At 36.8% G+C, this 11,988-nt stretch overlaps 2 protein-coding genes across 3 annotated transcripts in view; one reads left to right on the top strand and one right to left on the bottom strand.

Moving 5' to 3' along the window:
- On the bottom strand, positions 1-5,622 carry sdhaf2 (succinate dehydrogenase complex assembly factor 2). Its single transcript, XM_084935157.1, has 4 exons — positions 5,467-5,622; positions 3,006-3,229; positions 2,499-2,608; positions 1-421 (listed from the first exon to the last, which is right to left on the bottom strand). The coding sequence occupies exons 1-4, from the start codon at positions 5,491-5,493 to the stop codon at positions 291-293; spliced, it is 492 nt and encodes a 163-aa protein (XP_084791283.1). The 5' UTR covers positions 5,494-5,622; the 3' UTR covers positions 1-290.
- Positions 5,623-5,640: 18 nt separating this feature from the next.
- The window catches only part of LOC146393790 (cleavage and polyadenylation specificity factor subunit 7-like), a 6,582-nt gene continuing 234 nt past the window's right edge, over positions 5,641-11,988 (top strand). The window contains exons 1-10 of one of the 2 annotated variants that reach the window (XM_084935145.1): positions 5,641-5,657; positions 6,126-6,296; positions 6,721-6,924; positions 7,615-7,718; positions 7,811-7,956; positions 8,061-8,397; positions 8,604-8,707; positions 10,087-10,231; positions 10,368-10,708; positions 11,907-11,988. The exon at positions 11,907-11,988 is cut by the window's right edge and continues 234 nt beyond it. In XM_084935145.1, coding sequence (XP_084791271.1) covers positions 6,207-6,296; positions 6,721-6,924; positions 7,615-7,718; positions 7,811-7,956; positions 8,061-8,397; positions 8,604-8,707; positions 10,087-10,231; positions 10,368-10,704 — 1,467 coding nt within the window. In that variant the 5' untranslated portion in view covers positions 5,641-5,657; positions 6,126-6,206 and the 3' untranslated portion in view covers positions 10,705-10,708; positions 11,907-11,988. Of the gene's footprint in view, positions 5,658-5,798; positions 6,297-6,720; positions 6,925-7,614; positions 7,719-7,810; positions 7,957-8,060; positions 8,398-8,603; positions 8,708-10,086; positions 10,232-10,367; positions 10,709-11,906 lie in introns of those variants that run through there. The other variant, XM_084935137.1, reaches the window with a different exon arrangement.

Below are 11,988 nucleotides of genomic sequence, written 5' to 3'. Positions count from 1 at the left end.
CAAAGAGACAAGCATTAACATTTATTAAATAACCCACAATGTCAATAATAGGCACAGTAAAATTGATTTACAAATCATCTTGCAGCCATTAGTCAAAGGTGGCTTCTTCAGTAAGCCTCTAGCAAACCTAGGAATTTGAATATACATCACTGAATCACACATTTATAATACAATATATTCAGAGCAAGTTTCAACTTCTGAAGCATTTCTGTAAAGATTTATTACACTCACATTCACTCCGAAACCCTCATTTAATGAGTCTCTGTAAAAGGCCTGGCAGGCCAAAGACCTCACTGGTTTTCTTTCTCCAAGTACTCCAAGCTGGGCGCGTCCAGCCTCTGTTCATGATTGCGGTTTTTTGTGAATTCCTTCAGCATATCCATGACCTCTCCTTGATAGACGTCAGGGGTGGGCTGAGCCTCTGTAAGTATAAAAAGACCAGGATCCATTATTTTCAGCTTTCAACATATTCTGTTTAAAGTCTTAATTGAGGGAAAATTAAAAGTGGAAATCCATTCTTTATTTTATGCAAAGAGCATAAAATAAAGAATCACCTCAGTCGATTTTAGAACAATATAGGAGCATAAAATTGAAACGGATGTAGGCTGATGGAACATATTTTGCCTCAGTGATAATAAGAAGATGCACAACATGCATCAACTGAAATAAGATCATTCCCTCTTCATCCCAATAGTACATCTATGTCACTTTGAAAATTCTGTTGATTAATTTCTAAATGTAAAAAAAAAAAAAAAAAAAAAGGGCATTTCAATTAATCACTTAGTAACAGCTTTGTAATTATTTGTCCCAGTCCTGTCAGAATTCCTGCAACAGTTTATTTGTCTAGAGATGCTGCCAGTTTGGTATGCTCAGGCTGTTCTCACAGTGATTTTGTTTTCAGCTGTTTTCACACACAAAAAGGCAAATAACCGGAACAAATTAGAGTAAATTACGAGAGTAAAAAGCCAAGTTATCCAGGAAAAGTAAATGAGTTCCAAGGATAAAGCTTAAAAACAGTAAGTGAAGTGTAGTTCATTTATAAGCACTGTTATAACAACAGCATCATCATCATCTATTGTTCCAAATACAATTTATTAATTCTTATCTGTCAGTTAAAACAAACCAAAATATTTAAACAAATAAATAATCATAGCCACTGGAGTTTTACACATTTTGTTGTTAGAAGGTGAAAACAAATTGACTTTTGCTGTTTTCTTTGTTGCTGCAAACAAGTCAAAGGCTTTTTAGATATCTGTAACTGAGTAATGTCTGGCCCCAAACTTCCATCTTCTGCTAACTTTAGTGCTTTAATGTGCAAGTTTATTTATCTGTGTAGCACTTTTTATACAGTCTCATTCATTGCTCATCTTAACTCAAACATCGTGCAACATAATAGTAAGTGACAATAAAAGAAAAATCAATAATAATAACATTTTACTACAGTTGCCACTATTCTACTTTTTTACCATTTTATTTATCCTCATTTTGCAGCTATTTAGTTAAAATAATATTCTTGATATTTAAATTGAGCTATTTGTATAGATGTTAGAGCTTTTTCTTATATTTTATTAACTTTGTAATATATTGCATAATTTAATTAGTTCAGTCTGTTAGTGTTATCGTCTTGGAGGGACTGTAACCCACATAATTTCCTTAGGGATTATTAAAGTATTCTGATTCTGACTGGCAACAGGTCAGTAGCATGATTGAGTATAAAAAGAGCATCTTAGAGAGGCAGATGATGAGCAGAGGTTCCTGAATCCGCACTAAACTGTGGAACACTTTCAGAATAATGTTCCTCAACGTAAAATTCTTAAGACTTGGAATATTTCATGATCTCCAGCATGGCTTTGTAGCAGAAGAGCCCAGGTCCTTAGAGCATCGTGAAATGTAAAATATAACAAAAAAGAGCCAGGACTGTAAACATCTAAATCCTAAATAAGACAAGAATGGGACAAGATTCCAGTCCTGAAAGTTCCCCAACGTTCTTCAAAGAAGAGAAAAAAAAATGTTGCTGCCGAATCAAATTCAAAATAGCTGTATTTATGTTCTTCAGAGTTTAAACATTTGAAATGTTTTCTATGGTCTACTCTGAATAAAACGTGGAGAAATGAGATTTGAAATCTGTTTTAACTTTATATTTCACACAGCATTCCAGCTTTTTTGGATTTGGGGTCATAGAAGAATAGCTAATTACAACTATCAACAGAAGTGCTATTTGGTTTTAAAAATACATGTGGAAGGAGCTAACTGAAGGTGAGTTTGTAAAGACAGTCATTTTTTTCATATTGTAGCAGCATTCCCAACATTGTCATGGGTTGTAAGAGCAGCTGTAGGGAGATATTGGAGGACTTAATGAAGAGAGCTGAGTTTTGGGAAGACATTTGCAAAGCATTAAAAAATTAAAATCACTTCCAAAACAACTAAGAGCTAGAACAGAGGCAAAACATGAAAATGAGTCTGCAAAATTAAAAAGAAAAACACTACTTGGCTCTCACCTGTTGCCCAATAGTAGATGTCCCAGTCGTTACTTGGTTCATTAATCAGCCTGTCATACTGCTTTAGCTGGTTCTCAGTCATTGTGTTCAGGTATCGCTTTGCAAAAAGGCTACAAGACAGAAAATTTATCAGAATCTGAAGCTTCCTTCCTGTTTTCTGAGAAAAAAATCCTTCACAATGGTAAACAAAAACTTAAAAAACAGCTCTAATGATTGAAAATGCTTAAAATATTATTCTCACATATACAATGAAATTTTTACTATGAGACTGCACCGAAGCCTCATTTTAAACTCAAATGTTCTCAAGAATGTATTTAAAAAACAGTGATATGAATTATTGTCACTGATCGCATTTACACTGGATTTGATTAAGGAAGGAGCAAAGATCGATGGTAGGCAAACTTAAAACCGTGCTTAAAAAAATACTGGATGTAAACACATCCTTTAAAGCTGAGATGGATGAATGAACAACGCAGGTCACGGACAAAATCAGTACAATTCAGCAACCTTAGCAATATGCAGTTCTCCAACATGCCCCTCTTGCGGCTTTCGTAGAGAAGGCGGCGTCTCTTGATGTCGATGGGCTCGCTTGGATTTTCCTTCCAAGGGGGCAAAGGGATCTCAATCAGGTCAACCTTTGTGTCTTCGGGAGAGTCCCCGCGGTAACCACGAGATGACACCAGCCCTGTGATTGCTGGTCTCCAAGCAGCCTGACACATCCCGGTTACCAGCTGATGGGACAAGCACACATTAAAAGACACATGTGATAGGTAAAATAATCCACTGTGTCTTCTGAACGTGCTGAGTCAGTACATCCGATTATTCTAGTTACTAACAAACATTGTATTTGGGCAAGATTGTGGTAGCAATTATTATCTAAAAGCTAATACAGGCATTAGATCTACATGTTAAACTGCCATTACAGCTTTAATAAGTTTTAATAAGTTGCATGAGGAACAATTTAGAGACTGTGTTCTGCTGTTCGCATTTTTCAGCTGACATTGCGTCACTGATAATTGTGAGTCATGCTGAGACTAAATATTCTTAAGTATTTTCAATTTATGTTCAGGTATCAGCATCCAACTTTATTTACCATTTTCTCATTTTATAATCTAGAATTTGTGTTTTCTGTTTAATTTAAATTGGCTTTCAGTCTTCCAATTTAAGTGTTATTGTTTCAAATGTTTCATTATTCATTTTATTTATATTTTTACATGTAGTGTTAGACATTATAATGCAAACACAATGTCCTTCATTTACTCACAGGTAGACACATCACAATAAACATGTTCCATGCTTCCTCGTGCTTTTTGACAAATACGAGCAAACTGACTAAAACAAAGATCATCCCGCATTTCTTTATCTATTGCTAGTTTAGTGGGAAAGGTGTGCAGTTATTTATGAAAATATGTGGAAATATACATTAAAATACAGGACATAAAAAAACAGAACTAGTACAGTTCTACCAAACCTGGAGGTCAAAACTTGGCAGGACCGCCTATATTCATTAGCACAGCCTGCAATGTTGAAGAATGACTGATGGTGTTCAGCGAGTGTGTGTGTGTGTGTGTTTGTTTTAACCAGGTATGCTTATACTGCACTACCAATGTGTTTGGGTTCATTGTCATGGTGAAAAATTAAGCTGCTGTCAATCAGACACTCTCCAGATGTTCAATCTTTAAAAAGGAGTTTTTAAGGCACTTTGGGGGGGGGCGGTTGTTGTCGTCCTTGGGCTTATTCAATCCAACTAACTATTCATCAAAGCCTGAAAGATACACAATGAAAATTACGTGGGGAATCACAGCCTGACAGTTCGTTTCTGCTTTCATAATTCCATCACTTTTGACAAGATCTCCAACACCACTGGCTGAAATGCAGCCCCAGACATGGCATAAGACCTGCTGCCATCGATCTTCAGTTAAGTCCTTGTGTGACTTGGCAAACTTCAGCCTTTTCTCACATTTTCCCTTCTTTAACGATGGCTTCTTGAGAGCCAACCTTCCACATTCCTGGTGAGGCTTTTTCCTGCTTTTCTTAAGGACTGAACTTTCAGACACTGTTCACCTGTTGCGTTTTTTGTTTTTAGACCTGACACTGTCCTCCAATTTTATAGTTTCCTCAAATTTTGTTTTTAAGGATACACTTGATATCCCACTGAGGTATGTTAAGTTTTCAGCTAAAAGCTCTCTGGAAATCAACTTGTTATTAGAAAAATACAATTTTATGCCTGTCAAACTGTACTTTCATCAGTTTAACTGAAGAAATAGGACCAATTATACGTTTTTGCGTCGGGCTCCTTGATTTAGGTGTATATTTTATGCTTGAATGAATGGTAAGTAAGTATTGAGCCGCTTAGCAAAACAGGTAAAAAGACTTGAGTGAAAATGAGTGGGGTGGGGGCTGGGGAATGTTAAAAAAAAATTAAAAAATGGAAAGACTTCCAAAAAGCTAGGAGAACTATTCCTGAAGGCCCTTTAACTCTATGGAAGCAAATTTGAAAGAAGTGAGGGTTGGTTCAAGGCTTTATAGTATAGTATATACCAATGCAAATCATATAATCTAAAACGTTTCTTTCTCCCCAGTTTCAGTTTTCGCTTTTAGCTATCTATAATAATATTATAATAACTATGATGGCTTGGAGTCCTAAAGATTTGCTGCTAAACTAAAATAAAGAAAGCAGAGGGTAATTGCATAATCTGAGACTCTCGGTGCACTGTTGTACAACTGTCCTCCAAGAAGACAACTTCTCTGCACCAGAGCTATATCAACCCTGACAATAATAATGCCACACCCTCGAGAAATACTGAACCGTTTGTTTAATACTATTAAGTCTGTTACTGCGTCCTGTTATTGAACGTACTAACGCTAAAAATGTTTAGAATTAGACGGCGAGCTCTGACGTTACGACGGCCACAGATTCAGATTTCAAGCAACAAATACACAAATTATGAATTACTGGCTAGCTCACCCTTTTCGCGACAATAGAAGACAGCATTTTAACCCAGCTTCTTTTAAGGTCCACAAATTTGACGTAGATCCGTCTCCCCTGTCGAAATGTTTCTGCTGTCTGACAGAAATTACACAAGTACGGTCACAGGAAACTACCGGAGGGAGGGCTCTACACAGCCCACACGTGGTTTTGTTTAACTGCAGGAAAAGGTAGCTGGCGTCACAGTTGGACCTTTAGAGGTTATATTGTTAATCTGTGTATTTATTTATTTTTCGTACTCAAAAACAAATGCATTAGCTAAATACATGCTTGACCCTTTACCAAAAACTAAACCAACTTGACTATAGGAACTAAAAGTCGATTGTTGTTTTCAGCCGGTGAATATGTCAGCTGCACCAGCTGCCAGAGTAGCAACATTAGCTTTAGCTGATCAGAGAACGAATGAGAAGTAAACTGGTCGCTCGTGCTATGAAATACCTTGTATGTTTGTGAAAGTTTTCATCAAAATTCAGTTTTCTTATAATTTATTTCCGCAGACTGTATTTTCGGTTTGTCACACTCAGTTTTAGCCACAGTATGCTTATTTTAAGTCCAGCGGAACATTAACGTTAGCTAACAAAATAAGGAAAAGTGAAATTTTTGAATTCTAAAAGTGCATCCTTTGTGTTAATTCTAAGGTGTGCATGTGCGAGCTGCACTTAAAACAAATAACAATTACTAGCTGGATTGCAAGTAATTAATTATCTTCGGCCCACGGGATGGCTGCTGCAGGACGAGAACATGCAGCTGGACCAAGCACCGAGGACAAAGATATAGATCTATATAGTGACCTGAATCAAAACGACGAGGTGAGTCTGGCATTGAAATCAATGCAAAAAAAAAAGGTCAGTGTATGAAACGATCAAACATAATGTTTATTGAAACAATCGGTCAAAAATAAAACTGCGGTACATGTCTTCCTAGAAGGAAGGTGCCACATCCTTTAATTTTTTTTATTTTACGTTATCTAATACTGGAATATATGTTAGTATGTTTTTTGAGCTACTTAAAACTCACCTATGACATGAAAAATACTTAACTAAAAGGATGAAATTTAACAAAGAACCGATTTGGAATAGTTTCTTTGGGCTTGAGTTGTATATTTCTTTAGTTAAATATTTTTTAAAATACAAAATTAACAGAGTTTGTGTGTTGAAAAGTAAAGGTGATCATATGCAGCATTGACAAGACTTTTGCCCACTGCTGTAATTATTCTTTTTCTATACTTCACAGGATTTGGATAGAATTGCAGAAGCAAATGAACTTTTTGATGCCGTTCTAACCGGTTCTGTTAACCAAGACAAGAATGTTGCTACCAAGGAGTCCTTACGTAAGGAGACATCAGCTAAGGAAGAGGATAAATCAACAGAAGCAAATACTCCAAAAAGATCAAACTATCTAAGGAGACTTTCTGTATATGTTGGGCATTTCCCATGGGTGAGTTGAGTTTTGCATTGCCAATACATTTTCATCCATTTTAGAAACACTGTTAATACTAAAACATTACTGGAAAACAATAAATAATAATTTGATTTTAGATTCTTTATATAATGCCAAGACAGATAGCACACTATACCATGCTTGCCATTTGTTTACACAGTTGGCATTACTTTAGTATGTTATCAGTTTTTGTGAGGATATTAAATTTTCCAGTTCTTCTCCAAATGTGTTAAAACATTTGGAGAAACTAGCAAAGGCTACATAGATACAGTAGATCAGCGGTCCCCAACCTTTTTTGCGCCACAGACCGGTTTATGCCCGACAATATTTTCATGGACTGGCCTTTAAGGTGTCGCGGATAAATACAACAAAATAAAACTAGTACCAGTACCGAAAAAAAGAAAATTTATTCATAACACACGTGAAAAGACCCAGGAAAACCGAGTTAACGATAAAAACGATAACAAAATAACACTGAAAACCGATTAAAAACCCTGAAAACTATACATTTCACACCTGAGCCTCAACTCTCGTGGCCCGGTACCAAACGACTCACGGACCGGTACCGGTCCGAGGCCCGGGGGTTGGGGACCGCTGCAGTAGATGATCTGTTATACCTATAAAGTTGAATGACTTTCCCCCTACCAGTTTTTTTTTTCTTTTTTACAAACCTTCTCATCCTTGCAGTGGGTAACTGAGAATGACCTAACATCTATGGCCAAAGGGTTGGGTGTGAAGAACATCGCAGACATCAAGTTTGCTGAGGACAGAAGTAATGGTGTGTCAAGAGGGTGAGTATTGTGTAAAATATAGAGAAACCTTTAAAAAAATAAAGCATTTTTGTATTTTTCTTTTAAATTTTATCTCCTACTCTGTGATGCAGCTTTGCAGAAGTGGTGATAACGTCAGACGAGTCACTAAAACTAATGTTGGAAAAAGTACCACAGTGTAAAATCAACGGGGAAAGGATAGACTGTCGCTATGCCACTTGTCAGAACCTTGCTTTTTTTGAAGAGGAAGCAAACAAACGTAAGGGGAAGACGACTCTCGCAACACCCTGATATTTAGTTTGTATTACTAAATGTCAGGATAACATTTTTCATGGAGATGTATTTTGTTTTTGTTTTTTTCAGGTGTACCCTTGCGAACTAACAAAGAAACCAAGGAATCTGATTCGTCAGATGAGATTCTCTCAGTATTATTAGCACAGAAGACCGCCCCGTCTGCTATACCTCCACTTTTTCCATCACATCCACTTGCTAACAGCTTTCCTCCATTACCCGGCCCTTCTTTTGGTCATCCACCTCCCCTGTTTCCACATATGCCACAAACAATCGCTCCGCTCATGGCAGCCCCGCTGTTCCCTCCTCATCCAGTCCCTGTCCCAAGCCACCCGTCTCTTGGTATGCATCCCACATACTTCAGCCCAGCACAGGATGGGCACAGCAGCAAAGCTTACAGCCAACAAAAGTGAGAACACATTATTTAATTTTTATAGCCACTGACACACTAAAGGCATTTACAGAGAGATGATATTAAACCTCCAGTGGAACGTGAACCAATGAGCAGGATACAGAGAGGCATAAATGAGAATAGAGATTACTTATGACTAGAAGTTACAAAAAAGAAAACATTAAAACATTAGTTACTTTTACTAATAACTGTCTATTTTACAGAAACACACCTAAAAGTTCAGATCAACATTTGGAGGAGCTTATGAATAGAAACAGAACCATTGCCAGCAGTGCCATCACAAAAGCTGTGAGTGGTGCAACAGCTGGTAAGTATAAATGCATATGGGACATATGCATTTTTTATGCTTATTATCTATGATTAACAGACAGTTGGAGAAACACTCAAAATGTAAAGTTGTTCCACACAACTTGCACTTGAATTAGGAAGCACACACATATCATAATATATTTTTGTCTTACATATAATTTGAATACATGTTTTTACTAGTGATAAAAAATAAATACCGTATTGTGTACATAAGTCATTACAGACTTTATGCTTTATTTGAAAGGCTCTGAAAATGCTCTTTTAATGCTAATCAGTCTGATCTCTGCAACAAACAGTACTGTGTATGTTAAAGCATTGAGCCACCCATCATTGTGTGTGGTTTGTTTTGTTTTTTTTGTTGTCGTTGTTGTTGTTGCTTTTTACAATGTTATCCTTCTAGTGCATTAAAAAATTGAAGCCTTTACCTGTTGGGTGCTTTCCAGATGGTATTGCATGGTGGATCAAAATCTGATGATACTCATAATTCCATCAGCACTCATTAAAATCCCAACACCTCTGGCAGAAATGAAGCCCCAAATCATGATGGAGCCTCCACCATGTTTTACAGATGGCTGTAGACACTGTGTTCTAGTTCTTTGGTAGATTATTCCTATTTTTAAGGACATGACTTTTTATAGATAGTTTTTTTTTTTATTATTATTATTTTGGCCTGCCAGTTTGTTTGTTTTTTTGGTCTCCACTTCAGTTCAGTTTATTGAAAATACTGCAGTTGCAAAAATTACAAGAAAGACTGGCTCCTTTGAAGAAAAATACAAAGAATAATGAGTAACTCAAGAATTTAGTACATTTAGCATATTTGTGGCAAAATAAGAAAAACATGACTGTTTGGTTGTGGTTTAATCACATTTGATTGTCAGTGCTTTTACAACACAATCGGTGTCTTTGGGGCCTTTAGGTTTTTGGTTATGGTTTTTCTAGCTTTGCACACTTTTAATTTCTACTTTCTTCAAACGTTTTGTTACCTCCTCTAGTTCTATCAGAGTGAAATAAGAGCCTTTCTTAGTTCTAACTATTTCTACTTGGGATTTGAGAGGAGTTTAAGATGAAGCTTCGGCTGGCACATTTAACAACATGCAGAGATTTATCCCAAAGCCCTCTCAGCCTTGTTTTGGCTGCGTGCTCTGGGTCTCTGTATACACATAGGTGAATCATCACCTCAGGCCAGGCTTTATGTCTTCTGACTCAACAAGCCTCCCTGCTGCTTCTGTTCCGAGATACTGTCCTATCTTTAATGAATTTTGTAGTAACTGTCGCCCATTTTCAAAAACTTTTTATTAAACCTAACCCTAGGAACTTTAAAGTGCTTCGTTACTAAACAAACAAATGCTTCTAATATCTCCCAAATTTCTACATCAGGAGACCTGCAGGTGGCCATGGAAACACTATTAACTGCCATTGCCATCATTAAGCAGTCCAGAGTGTATGGAGATGAGCGATGCCAGACGCTGGTCACATCACTCAAGGATTGTCTAGTCTCTATCCAGGGCAACTATGGCTACAGGTTTGTATAACTGCCTATCAAAACGCTGTCGTTGTTGTCCATATATGAATGTATATATGTATGTATATGAACTAATACTGAGGTTGGACCTAGCATTAGATTTCTTACTTTGTTACAAAACCATATTTCTTTTCAGTGAACAAAGTCGCTCTGGAAAAAGAGACCGGGACAGGAGTCGGGACAGAGAGCGAGAGCGGGACAGAGACAGGGAATGGAGCCGTGACCGAGACCGTGAAAGAGACCTGGAACGGAGTCGAGAGCGTAATAGAGACCGGGAACGGAGTCGTGGCAGAGAGCGCGATAGAGACTGGGACAGGAGTCGTGACAGAGAGCGTGATAGGGACTATTCTTCTGTTTGTGAAGATGCAGGAATGTCTCGAAGACACCTGGAGCACTCCTGGAGTGGAGAAAGGGAAAAGGCGTATTCACGGGAACGGGAAAGACACAGAGATCACAGAGACAGGTACCACTAATTAGGTAAGTTTTTCACTAATATTAATTTGTACACTACAATTATATTTTACCATCAATCAGTTTCACGTTTTTGGAATATCTACTATTTTTCCAGTAGACATTTTGACCTCTGATGGAAGGAAAGCCCAGGTGTGTTCCACATAGGTTGCATTCCGATATTGCTAACTCACTGGAACAATTTACTAGAACAAATGAGCCATTTTTTATTTCACCTTTTGTTTTTCTTATGGTGACAAAAAAAAACACAAGTCGCCTGCTCTCAAGAAGTTCTGTCATCCGTGTTAGGTTTCTCATTACACAGTAATAAGTACAAAAAACTTAAATAAGACTTACATCTTTTAGTTTGTTCAGTAAACCTGATAATGCAGATTTATTCATGTAGAGCACAATAACTGTGCTTTACTTCCTTCAACCTTCAACAATTTGTTCAGGAATTTAGCAGCACTTTGTGCTGTGATGTAATAGTAGTTTATTATTTAGTGTCAGTTTTTTCATTTTGGTTTATAAATGTATAAAAGCTTCTTATAGCTAATATCTTCTCATATTAAAAGTACTTTTCATCAGATCTGAGGCCTGTACTATGAAAAGAGGTAACTTCAGCAGTAAAGTTCACATCTGTCACTTATGGTTTAATATGAACTTAGAGAGATGGTTAAGTGTTACCTGAGTGTATGTTGTCCTGAGAGCAGGAGCTCCGTTATATTTCATAAATGTTTGTAGAAGCAGTCTGCATGACTAGGTGCTTGATTTCATACATCTATGGTCATGGAAGTGATTGAATATCTGAATTTAATTATTTGGATTGGTGACTGGATCCTTCTGGCAGTTTACTGTATTATGTATGTGTATATGGTTCATAAAGTGAAACTCACTAAATTTACTACTATAAATTTACTATATTACAGTGGATCAATTTATTAAATCTGCCTGCACCGTGAACTGACAGAGCACAGCTATATTTGATCAAGTAAAATGAAAACATTTTACTTGATCAAATGCAGAACTTTTAGTCAAGATATATGTAAGGGATTAGCACAAATACTGCTGTGTGAAACACAACAGGATGCATCCTAAAATGACAGAACCCATTTAGGAAATGTATTTCTGAAAACATACAAACATTTACTTTTATGTTCAGTATAGTGTAGATCTGATTTGTAAAATTTGTGGATTTCAAAATGTATTATTTTCCCATCCCTAGACTGAAGTCCTGTGACTGAAGCAGAGCAAAGACAGGCCTTTTTTTGGGACAAAAGTAGAAGAATTCCAGATTAAACTACGGA

This window comes from Perissodus microlepis, chromosome 1, assembly GCF_051167445.1.
Source record: "Perissodus microlepis isolate ML-2025 ecotype Zambia chromosome 1, ASM5116744v1, whole genome shotgun sequence".
NCBI classification, from domain to species: domain Eukaryota; kingdom Metazoa; phylum Chordata; class Actinopteri; order Cichliformes; family Cichlidae; genus Perissodus; species Perissodus microlepis.
The sequence above is the reverse complement of the archived record's forward strand: the minus strand, read 5'-3'. Positions and strand labels throughout refer to the sequence as shown.